Source organism: Mustela nivalis (genome assembly GCF_964662115.1).
Source record: "Mustela nivalis genome assembly, chromosome: 2".
NCBI classification, from domain to species: Eukaryota; Metazoa; Chordata; class Mammalia; order Carnivora; family Mustelidae; genus Mustela; species Mustela nivalis.
This window is the reverse complement of record NC_139021.1, coordinates 73,671,454-73,683,823: the sequence shown is the minus strand read 5'-3', so window position 1 is coordinate 73,683,823 and position 12,370 is coordinate 73,671,454. Positions and strand designations below refer to the sequence as shown.

The 12,370-nt window shown below is 34.8% G+C and overlaps 1 protein-coding gene across 4 annotated transcripts in view; it reads left to right on the top strand.

Annotated features, from left to right (window-relative positions):
- DNAJC5B (DnaJ heat shock protein family (Hsp40) member C5 beta) overlaps positions 1–11,897 on the top strand; it is a 97,101-nt gene extending 85,204 nt beyond the window's left edge. For 3 of the 4 annotated variants that reach the window (XM_082719163.1, XM_082719162.1, XM_082719164.1), the window contains exon 6: positions 10,565–11,897. In XM_082719163.1, the coding sequence (XP_082575289.1) occupies positions 10,565–10,659 (95 nt within the window). In that variant the 3' untranslated portion in view covers positions 10,660–11,897. Of the gene's footprint in view, positions 1–4,006; positions 5,839–10,564 lie in introns of those variants that run through there. The other variant, XM_082719165.1, reaches the window with a different exon arrangement.
- The last annotated feature ends 473 nt before the right edge of the window (positions 11,898–12,370 follow it).

The following is a 12,370-nucleotide window of genomic DNA, read 5'->3' as shown; positions in this document are numbered from 1 at the left end:
TCTTAACTTTTCCTGCATAGTGCAGAAACCAAAACTAGGTGAATTGAACCTAGATATCCCAAATCACTGGTTCACACTTCTCTGAAAAGTCTCAAAGTCTCTCCTCGTTTAAATTAGATGAAAGCTCCACCAGGCCATTTCAGCAGACCCCCTTTGCAGTTTTCTTTTCTGGAACAGAAATTTATAGTCGGTGCCAAATTCCACCCAGGTTTCCTTCCTACAGGATGACTGGTGATAAATCTGCGTGCCTCTCACTGTTCTCAGTTCTGACACCCCAGAGTTAACCAATTCCATTGCAGAGGTCATATTCTAGACTAAGCAAAGCATGATTTCACTTGACTGTGTTACTAAGAATCCTTAAGCAAAAGGAAAAGCTTTATTCCATGCCCAAACATTTAAAAGCTCTATGCAGAGTTGATCCAAGTTTTAGAGGGCCAGACACTTAACACAACTTGGGCAGTGCTCCTTAAGAAAAAGAAAAAGCACAAAGTTACAAATACAAAATTAGGTCTGAAAGCAAGTATTTGTAATGAGAAAAGGAAATCACAACAAATTGCAAAGCTTAAAAACTGAAGATACCGTAAATATCACAACGTCTAGAAAAATAACAATAGTTAGCTGCCAGGCACACCTCTGTAATACTGTCCCCCTATGTTTTCTGGATGCACTATTCTTTGACTGCCTCTTCATTTAACAATAATTTTGGAATATCATTTTCTATAGGAAGAATAGAAAATTCTGTTTTTCCTCTAGCATGTTTGATCGAAATTTGTTTTCTCTCATGGTTTTATAACTCATTAGTAATAATATCTAAATTCTTAGGGATAGCTATTAAATTTGGGAAGACTAGTCTATTTCATCTAGAAGGCATAAGATTGGGAAGAATTTTTCGCAGGCCACTTTTTCAGTCTGCACATTTCCAACTTTGTTTCCCCTCCATCACCCCTCCGATACCAGAGCCCCCGGGCACAGTCATACAGGGTGACATCCCCTCTGCCACGGATTTTCATGTCTCCCCAGCAAGTGAACTGGCATAGGGAGCTATAGGAGGATTTCTCAAGCCATTCCTATGCCAGTATGGCTAGCAAAAACTAACTATATACAGATTTGCTGCAAACCACAAAAACATATGCCACTAAACTCAAATGAAGCTTATCTCTCAACTCTCAACTCATCCCCCAAATATCCCCCCTCTGTTGCCCCTCATCAAAAAGAAATGTATGATGGAGGGAAAATCAAAGTGGAAAAAGACCCTGTTTTGGCTGATTATGGTTAAAACACCTTACTTTTGCAAATCTACACAAATATAAGCACTTTGCTTATATTTGCTTATATTTCTGAGGACCCCAAGGACCCTCAGAGAGCTCTGCACAAATAGAGATCCCTGGAGGTTCAATTTCATTGACCTTATTGTAAATTCACCACCGCTCTTCAGTCTAACATTTCATTATGAAAATTTATGCCTTATTTGCAGCTAGGTACACTAGTTTCAGATTTTTACTCCATGAATTCAGAGACTTAATGTAGTTTACAGATAGAATTAGTGTAAGTTAGGTTTTAGAAAGATGAAAAAGCAGATTCCATGTGAAGATTTCTGGACTGTGATCCAATAAATAGAATGTGGGCTCTTCTGTTCTACAAAAGAAGGGGACCCACTTAGAGTTGTTTAAGAAAATACACTTGAGGTGGCGTGTCTGGGTAGTTCACTCACTTGAGCACCCAGCTCTTGGTTCCAGCTCAGGTCATGATCTCAGGGTCCTGAGACAGCCCCAAGTCGGCTCAGTGGTGAGTGTGCTTAAGATTCCCTCCCTCTGCTCCACCCTCTGTGCATGCTCTCTCTCTAAAATGAATTTTAAGAAAACAGAAAATATACTTGAAAGCAGTTACTAGTCATTCAGATATCAATCTACTCAACACAAATAATAAGCAGCACACATCCAGGTGGTGAGTATTAGAGAGGGCATGGATTGCATGGAGCCCTGGATGTGGTGCAAAAACAATGAATACTGTTACACTGAAAAGAAATAAAAAATTAAAAATAAATAAATAAAAGATTTGAGTCCATTAGAAGGCATTGGCGAGCCCTGGGGCTTTAAGACTTTTTTTCCAATGATTCTGAAATTTAAAAAAATATGGCAAACATTTTCTCACTTAGGGAATTCTTAATTATCTTACATTGAATCTAAACATAAAATCTTAGGAATTTCGAGTTGTAAGAAATCCAAATAGTCAACCCTCACCTCCCCAAAACTTTTCTAGCAGACTGTTGCCTAGCCTCATTTGAAAGTTGCCAATGGTGGGGAGGTTTGGGACCTTGTATAAAAGTAAGATATTCATAAAAATTCAATAACTTCAGAAGAATACAGAGTCAAAAGCAAATTTACACCAACATCCTGGTACCAGCTCCCCAAGGATAACAACACTTTTAAAATTTTTTTATGTAAATATTTATGGGGTTTTGTTTTACAAAACTGTTATCATGTCAACACATATTTTCTCCTTCTTTGCAGAGCAAAAATTCTGATGAACAAGCTGTCAAATTTTTAAGTAGATTATGCTTTTAATGTCATGTCTAAGAACTTTTAGCCTAACCCTAAGTCATGAAGATTTTTCTCCAATGTTTTCTAAAAATGTTACAGTTTCATGTCTAATATTTTGATCTATGACCTATTTTGAGTTCATTTTTGTTTATGGTGTGAGACTTTGGTCAGCTTTTTTTTCTTGCACATGGAGCTTAATTGTTCTAACACCATTTGTTGAAAAGATTATCCTTTCTCCATTGAATTGTTTTGCCCCTGTCAAAAATCAATTGGCCATATTTCTGTGGTTTATTTATGGACTCTGTTCTGTTCCATTGAGCTATGTGTCTATCCCTTCACCAAAAACACACCATCTTGCTTTCTGAAACTTTAAAGTAAGTCTTAAAATCAGCTAATGTGATTCCTCCAGCCTCATTCTTTTTCAAAACTGTTTTGGCAATTCTAGTTTGTCTTTCTATATAAATTTTGGTATGAGTTTGTCTAAATCCACAGAAAAATACCAATTTTTAAAATTAGAATTGCATTAAATTTGTGTATTAATTTGGAAAAAATTGAAATCTTTATTACTATGTTGAATCTTCCAATCCTAACACAATATGTGTCTATACTTATAGGTCTCATTTGATTTCTTTTATGAGTGTAGTATAGTTTTCAGCATACAGAGATGGTATATGTTTTGTTAAGTGGGTACCTAAGTATTTCATTTTGGGGAGGACTATTAGAAATGGCATTAGTTTTAATTTGGGTTTCCAATTGTTCATCACAAATATTTACAATCATTTTCATGTATTGACTTTGTATCTTGTGTTCTTGCTAAGTTCACTTACTAATTTGTATTTTTGTGTGTGAATTCTTTGGGGTTATCTATGATGACAATTATGTCATCTGCAAAAAGGAATGATCTTATTTCTTCCATTCTAGTCTGCATGCCTTTTATTTCTTTTTCTTGCTTTATTGCACTGACTAGGATTTCCAACATTTGGTTTATTGTTCTGCTGTCACCATCTTGAAATTCTTAGCTTTTGAATTGGGTAGGCCACATTTTCATTTTGCATTGGGTTTTGTAGTTATATAGCCAGTACTGCTGAAATAATTTCCCTGTATGGACTACAGATACTTATTTCAAGCTTGATACTCACTGGTAAGGAATAGAATAAAATGCCTCCACAGCATAATACCCTGTTTTTAGGGAAGACTGAAGCTAACTGAGATGATAAGGTGGGGTGTGGAGAAGTAGGTGGAGCGTGGGTTTTATATTATCAGTCTAAATGCTATGCTACAGATTATACTGTGCTTAGAGATTTGGCCTGTGTATTAAGATTATGACTGAAAATTTATTTTTCATATGTGAGTATTAATTTTTGAAAAAGTATGGTTAACATTTCTTACATTATTCTGAATTTAATTTCCAGAAGTGCCAAGATAAAAAGTATAATAAAACTAATATGAGATTATCCTGTCTCCAGAATAAAAGTTAGAGCTGCTTTGTCCTTATGGCCTCCTTATGTCTAACTATACTAACAAAGAAGAAGAAGGAACAGGAGCTAACTAGAGGAAAGTATTTCTGATTTGCTCAAACCTCACTTTTCAGGACACATTACAGAACACTGTACATGCCTCTAAATTTATGAAAATCCAAATTTAAAATATCAAACTTTTTAACCAACTGACTTATTAAAAAAACATTAGAAATATTTTTCACCTACCTTGAGATATTTAATAATTCTAGTTTTATATCTAAAGTCCATAATTTTTCTTAGGTTTTTTTAATTAAGTGCATATTTCAAATATGCCTACTCCTCAACACTGGTTAAAGTCCAAGATACCTTTTGATGCTATAAAATAGTACCAGTTTCTGTTTGAGAACAGTGTTATAGGATTTGGTAGTAGAAAGGAAAGGTCGACTTTAATTATGGTTTCTCTTTCAACTATGTGAAAGGGTATAATCCAGCTTCTACCCTTAGGAAATAAAGGGGGGAAGTTCAGTGGCATCTTCAATGTTCACTGGAAACTATGGGACTTGTAACTGGCTATCCTTCTCTTTCTCAAAATAAAGATATACCCCCAGTGGGATCCTAGGAACACCAGGAAATGCTATTATTCTTCTGAATCAATAAGGATTAAATAGAAAAAAGTGTCTAGGGGGAGATCATCACCCTCTTTTTTTTATCTTGGAAAATTTGAAACTTGAAAGCTAAAGATTATGGACACCAGCTGATTTCCCTAGCCAAGAGAACTTTGTAAACCATCTTGAGGTACCCTGTTTCCTGGGACTCTGTGTCTGTGTGTGTGAGAGAGACAGACAGACAGATAGAGTAACAAGATACAGTAGCAAGAGCATAAATGAGAACCAGTTATTTCTAAACACCCTGGTGAAAACAAACCAAGAATACAATAGCTAAATTCAGGTGTTGGTTGGTTTGTTTTTCCCCCCAAACTGAAGGCAATGGACTGAAAACTTCCATTTAAATCCTAAAGATTTGGGGCAATCATGATTTCCCCATTTTTTTTTTTTTGAAGGAGAGGGAATAAGATACGTAAAGAGAATAATTTATAGTGTTGACCTTGCATCTAAAAATATGAAATACAGTGATAGAAAAAAAAATCTATTGATTACTTAACTGTTCTTGATACTCACCTGGATAAAACCCAAATAAATTCACAGCCACTGAGTTGAAAAGGCCATATGGCTTGTAATTAGACTCTTGCTCTCAGCCAAGATATTGAGACATTTATTATATTTCCTCTTCAGCATCCATCACATATTGCTGTCCAGGAAAAGGGCACAAGAAAGAGATTAAATTCACCTTCCTTTTGTTTACCAACCAGTAAGCATCATCAAGGCTCTGGGCCAGGGGATCAAGACGAGTGAGTCTGCTCAGAATGTGACCCCCAAAGTGGCTCAAAGTGGAGGGGTTTCTTCAATTTTTGGCTACCAAGGTTCAGTGAGCAAATTTACTAGACAGGCTTATCCACCTAGCTTTTCCACAGCAAACATAAGTTGAGCACTTCATATTTTTAGACATTTTTTCTTCATCAATTAAGACGATCATGATTTTTCTCCCTTAATCTATTAATGTGAAGAATTATATAAATTATTTTTCCAATGTTAAGTCTTATAGTGTTGAGTATAACCCAATGCAGTCATAATTTTCAACTATTTTATTTTTTAATGAAATGGGTTTGCTGATTTCTTGTTTTAGATGTTTGTATCTATGTTAATGATTGAGATTGCTCTACAATTTTCCTTTCTTGAACTTTCTTTATAGAGTTCTATACCAAGATTATGCCTCATGAAATAAATTACAACCTATTCCTTCTTTTTAAACTTTTCTTAAAGAGTTTGTATATTACTGGATTTCTTTCTTTCTACAGGATTTTATAGGACTTTCTGGGCTAATGTGCAGTTGTACAAATTTTAGATTACTGATTCAATGTATTTAATATTTATAGGCCATTTAGATTTGCTATCTTTACTTAAAAATTAGTTCTTCAAAATTTCTTATAACCTTTCATGCGTCTATAGGATCTGTATTACTATCCCATTTTTCATCCCTTATATTGCTTATTTCTGCTTTTTGATTTTTAGCCTTTCTATCAGATTTTTGAAAATGTAACTGGTTTTCCCAAATAACTTTTGGGTTTGGTTCTTATATATATATATTTAAATTTTTATTCTTTATTATTTCTCTTAATTTATTGTTAGTTTTCTAACTTGTTAATTTTTATACTACTTAATTTCCAAACCTCCTTTTAGGATAGTAAGCATTTACAGTTGTAATTTTTCCTATAAGTACCATTTTAGTGTTCCATGTGTTTTTATATTGTTCTTAAAATATGAGTTCTAAATATTTTCTAATTTCCATTATAGTTTTTTCCTTGATATATACATTGGGCCTATATGTGTCTTTAATATTTTATTTATTTATTTGACAGAGATCACAAGTAAACAGAGAGGCAGGCAGAGAGAGAGGAGAGAAAGCAGTCCTCCCGCTAAGCAGAGAGCCCAATGCAGGGCTCAATCCCAGGACCCTAGCTGAAGGCAGAGGCTTTAAATCCCTGAGCCACCCATGTGCCCCTAGGCCTATATGTGTCTTAATTTGTAAACATATGGGGATTTTTCAGGTTCTTTATTGTTGTTTGTATCTAATTTAACTGCACTGTGATCAGAAATTATGGGAAACATGATGCAATATTTGAAAATATCTTGAGGCTTGCTTTACATCTTAGAACTTAATTTTTATAAATGTTCCACATGGCTCCAAAATAATACATTCTGTATTTTTTAAGGTTCACTGTTCCATTTATAACTATTAAATAAACCCAATTTTTATATGTACTAATTCACTAGGGCTGCTGTTTACAAAGTACCACAGAGAGGGTGGCTTGAACAACAGAAATTTATTTTCTCATAATTCTCAAGGTTAGAAGTCAAACGTTAAGGTGTCACGGGGCCAGGGTGCCTGGGTGGCTCAGTCAATTAAGCCTCTGCCTTTGGCTCCGGTTGCTCCGGTAATGATCCCAGGGTCCTGGGATTGAGCCCCACATTGGGCTCTATGCTTGGTGAGGAGCCTTTTCCCCCACTCTCTCTCTCTGCCTGCCTCTCTGCCTACTTGTGATCTCTGTCAAATAAATAAATAAAATCTTAAAAAAAAAAAAAGTAAGGTGTCAACAGGGTTGACTCCCTCTGAGGCCACTCTTCTTGGCATTAGATGGCCATTTTCTCCTCATGTCTTCACATAGTCTTCCCTCCATGTATCTGTGTCTTAATATCCTCATCTTATAATGACATCAGTTATATTGAATGAATGCCTACCCTGAACCTCTTTTTAACTTAATTACCTCTTTAAAGACCATCTCTCCAAATATGATTCACATTAGAGGTACTGGGGGTTAGAACTTCAACATATGAACTAGAGTGGGGAGGCAGAGTGTTTAACACAATTTAGTTCACAACATTATCCTTTTCAAACGTTTTATATTCTTAAGTATTTGTTTGTTTCATCAGTTACTGAAAGAAGTGTTCAAATCTTCCACTGTGATGATGAATTCTCAATTTTTCTATAAGGTTCTGTCAATTTGGGTTCATGTGTTTTGAGGCTCTATTAGTGTATATAAGCCTAGAACTTTAATAGCTATTTGGTGAATTGAATTTATATTTTATATTACTCTTTAGCTCTATCAATGTTTTGTCTTTTGTCTGTTAAAATATAGTTAGATTAGCTTTCTTTTTAGTAGTGTTTGTATGATAAAGATGTTTACATCTTTTTACTTTCAACTTTATTTTTTTGCCCTGTTTTTTGTTGTGTATTTTATAAACAACATATGGTGGGGGTGGGATTTCAGTTTGAGAACATTTTTCTTTTAAATAAGGTATTATGTCCATTTGTATTTATTATAATTAATGATACTTTTTTTCCTGCTAACTTACTCTTTTATGAGAGCTAGTATAGCACAGTTTTTAAGAGAACAGACTCTAAGAAATACTGTTTAGGTTTGAATACCAGCTCTATTACTGACTACCTGAGTAACTAGGTCTAGATACTTATAATTAGTTATATTAGTTATTACTTTATTATTTAATTATCACTTTAAATTGACTTTTTTTCCTTTTTTCTTTTATAACAATTCATATTTCATTTCTTTCCCTCCTCTAGTTTGGAAATTATTTTCTCTGCCCTGTTCTTTTAGGGTTACCCTAAACATTCATTAAGCATACTTGTTATCAAAGTTCAAAATTAATTCTTATCTTCACCCCCTCCTGAACAATACAAGAAATTTGTAACAATTTAACTCTGATCACTTCCTTTTTGAGTTATATACTATTCTTGTATTCTAGTTTTATCTTAATTATTATTACTGTACATAGTCAACAGTCATTTATTTTTATTCATAGATCCAACATTTCTTTACTAATCATTCCTTTTACAACACAAATTTTCCATCTACTAACACTTTCTTTGTGCCTGAATTACATCTTTTAAATTGAATCTGTTGGTGACACAATTTCCATATGTATTGTCTGAAAATGCCTTTATATTATGGTTTTTAAAAAAGTAACAGTAAGACAGTTTGGAAACAAATTTAAGTTGATATCTTCTTTTAGCATATTAAAATTATTCCATAGTTTTTGGCCTTCCATATTTGCTATTGAGAAGTAAGATTGCTGTTAAAACCATTGTCTTTGAGGGGTGTCAGTTAAGCACCCAACTCTTGATTTTGGCTCATGGATTTAGGCTCAGGTCATGATCTCAGGGTTGTAAGATAGAGCCCCCTGTAGAGCCCCACACTGAGCTCCACATAAGGCTCTGTGCTGGACATGGAGCCTGCTTAAGATTCTATCTCTCTGCTCCTCCCCACTCACTCTCTCTCTCAAAATAAATAAATAAATAAATAAATAAATTGTCTTTAGTGTTTTTCAAAGTCACTAAGATGTTTTAAATGTGAGTTCTTGGGGCACCTGGGTGGCTCACTGGGTTAAAGCGTTTGCCTTCGGCTCGGGTCATGATCCCATAGTCCTGGGATCGAGCCCCACATCAGGCTCTCTGATCAGCAGGGAGCCTGCTTCCCTTTCTCTCTCTGCCTGCCTCTCTGCCTACTTGTGATCTCTGTCACAAAGTAAAATCTTTAAAATAAATAAATATGAGTTCTTCTTTAATTTACCCTGATTCTTGAATCTGTGGATTGTTGCCTTTCTAGAAAATTCTCAGCCACTGAATCTTTAAATATTGCCTCTAATCTTTTCTTTTACTTTCTTTATGGAAGTTTTATCAGATGTGTTAGACTATATCATTCTATTTTTCATGTCAACCTCTCTCTTTTTTTTTATGTTTCTCTGTGTGACATTCTGATTAATCTCAGATCTGTCCTCTCCTTCATTAATTGTCTCTTTAGCTGTTAAACCCATTCATCAGGTTTAAAATTTTCAGATATTTTGAACTCAAGTTCTTTTGCATTAGTTTCAAAATCCACTTGATCACTGAAATTCATCTAATTTTTTTTTAACAAATTCTGTGTCTTACAAGTGCAGGATTTGAAGTCCTTTTGGGTCTCATCTGTTTCTACTAGCTCTTAGTGTACATTGTTTTTGTGTGTAATCTTTTATTCTTTCCTTCTCAATATTTAAATATTTCTGTCTTTTTACTCAATTCATGTTTCTTATAATTTTTTTGTTAGTTTTTGAGGGTTTCTATTTCTCTAATTATTTCTATCTCTATCTCCCCTTTCTATTCATTTTTATCCTGAGTTCATGTGTGTTACCAATACTTCAGTGATTCTCTGAGGTCTGGGTTGAAGATGGGGCCATTCTTTTCTGGTAGGTACTTGGGATTACATCTTATATTGGACCATTTTAAATTAAACTATCAACTGAGGTTTCTTAGTACATATAGATATTTAAATTTGTTCTGCCAATATGTGTGCTCATTGTCTTACCATTAAATATTTGTAGGGGAGCTCTTTTCTCTTTCGCTTGAGCAACAAAGCTCAAGACTAACAAATTTCCTTGTAGATATAGGGGTATGGGGATTTAGATAGTGCATGCCATTTTGGATACCAGCTCTATGTGGGGAGCTTCCTATTAGATTGTCATCTAAGCAAGCTCTGGGCTTTGACCTCTGTCCCAAACAGGACCACATATGTCATTGTACACTGAACAACTTTAGGGGGCATTTTTCATACAGATATATACTGGGGTCTACATGACCTATTTGGTGGACCTGTCCTTATCCCCCACAAGATGGTGAAAACTAAAGCTCCAGTTCACCTGGTTCAGCAATTGCCTCAAGTTGAAAGCAGAGTTTAGTGCTTTAATTTTATAATTCTATAACTGACAGAACTTAAGAGTAAAGACAGTGTCTTCTCTCTCCCTTTTGAAGCTCTTTAAAAGGCAGGCATCCTCAATATCTTAAGAAATGAATTAGTTTGCCAATAATCATTTCAACAAAAATATCCACCACTTGCCCCATTAAGGGAAATGTAATATGATCAGAGGGTATTTATTGCTTTGCTTTGTTTATTTTTAGATTTGGACTTTCCAGTTGTTCTCCAGCCTACAAATGCAAATGAGAAAACACAGCTAATCAGAGAAGGACCTCGAAGTTATTGCACAGACTCTTAATATTGAGACCATTGGGGGTCCACAAGTATCCCCTCTTGATTCAGCCGTGTCTCCAGGTGGTCATGGGTGGAGCAGGGTAGGGGACATGAAATGCTGTGAACTTTTCCACATATTTTATTTTTTAGGTTAGGAAAAGATGATTGCTACATAATTTTCTCAGTATGCAGTCTCACTCTTTGAGTAGAATTCCTAATGAAACACATTCCATTTTGATGAATAAAAGCCTGAAGAATTGTTTTATGCTCCTTGCATGAGGTAAGATGGTGGCACTGGACAGGCCATCTAAGCTAGCCCTTTCTGTGACCCAGATCTAATTCCTTACAGACTAAAGTAGCATTCCAAACAGAAGCCACAATTCATCTATTTAACTGAATGCAATATTCCTATCTGCCACAAATATCAGCAAAATATACATGGAAACTTAAAAGGAATTTTGTGTGTGTGTGGAGATTTTCCCCTGTCGATATCTAATAAGGCTACAGAAATATTTCAAGAGGCAGGAAGAAATTATTAGGTAAAAAAGACAAATCACTTAATTTTAAAGTATATCTTTGAAAGATTAAAAGTTGTCATTTACTGAAAACTGATGAGTAAAACCAGGAAGAAACAGTTCTTGTATACTTTTAGACTGGCATAAAAAACAAAAACAAAATTTCAACCTGGTCAAATGTTATAAATGACCCAGGAAACCATACCGAGCCCAAAACAGCTGCCCAAAATATGTTGACCATTTTTAAGTAAAAACAATTACTGTACAACTAACCTAAATTAAACAGAGTCAGGGAAAGAAACATGTAGGGTAAAAAGTAGAATTCTAAACTCTACAGCCTAACTTTAGATTTAAAGGCATTTCATTTATACCATTTTTGGTGAGAATAATTACATTGACCAGAAAATGCTCAGTTCTGTGCATGTTGAACAATGAAGCTCAAAGGTCATGCCTGCATTTACTCTTTGATCTTTATATTCATTATGTGGTCAAAGTCATGTCCTTAAACCATGTTTTAAAATAGTATAGAAAGTGTTTGTTTTTTCTCAGTCTTTTATATAATATTGCAGCTTTCAAGATCTTGTCATGTTTTTATATAATATTGCATGAAATGCCATTTTCTTTTTTGTTTCTTTTTCCCACCACCACCACCAAATTACAGTCAACTGAGCCTAAAATATTGTAAGTGAAAACTGGTGTTACAGCTCTGACAAGTCTGAAGTCATTAAAACTGTACTTTAACTCTTGAGTTACTGGAATTTTTTTTAATCGACAATCAAGTACAAAAAGCCCTGGCTGGAAAGTTAGGAAGCCCGGTTCTAATCTAAACTCTCACTACCTAGCCCTGTGACCAAGTGAGATGAGAATTATATGGCTAATTATATGGCTCTATGACTCCGTTACTTGCTCTGGCCACCTTCCAAGTTGCTGTAAGACAGGATGAAATGTCTGAGGTAAAAGAACTCTACAAAGTCAAGTGTTCGACAAATATGAGGTGGTTTTACATGAATTTGTATAAGTTTATACACAGACAAATATAATGTGATTTCTTATGCAGATAAACTCTTACCCAGAAAAACTCATGAAGATCCGTAGTACTAACAGTGACCGGCAAGAGCTTGGAACTCTGTATTCAACAAACAAGTGCTACTTTCCATTTGAAGGGAACATGGGATAAATAGCCCTGTCTGTGGTAATTTGAGCCACTACATTTCCTTCCTG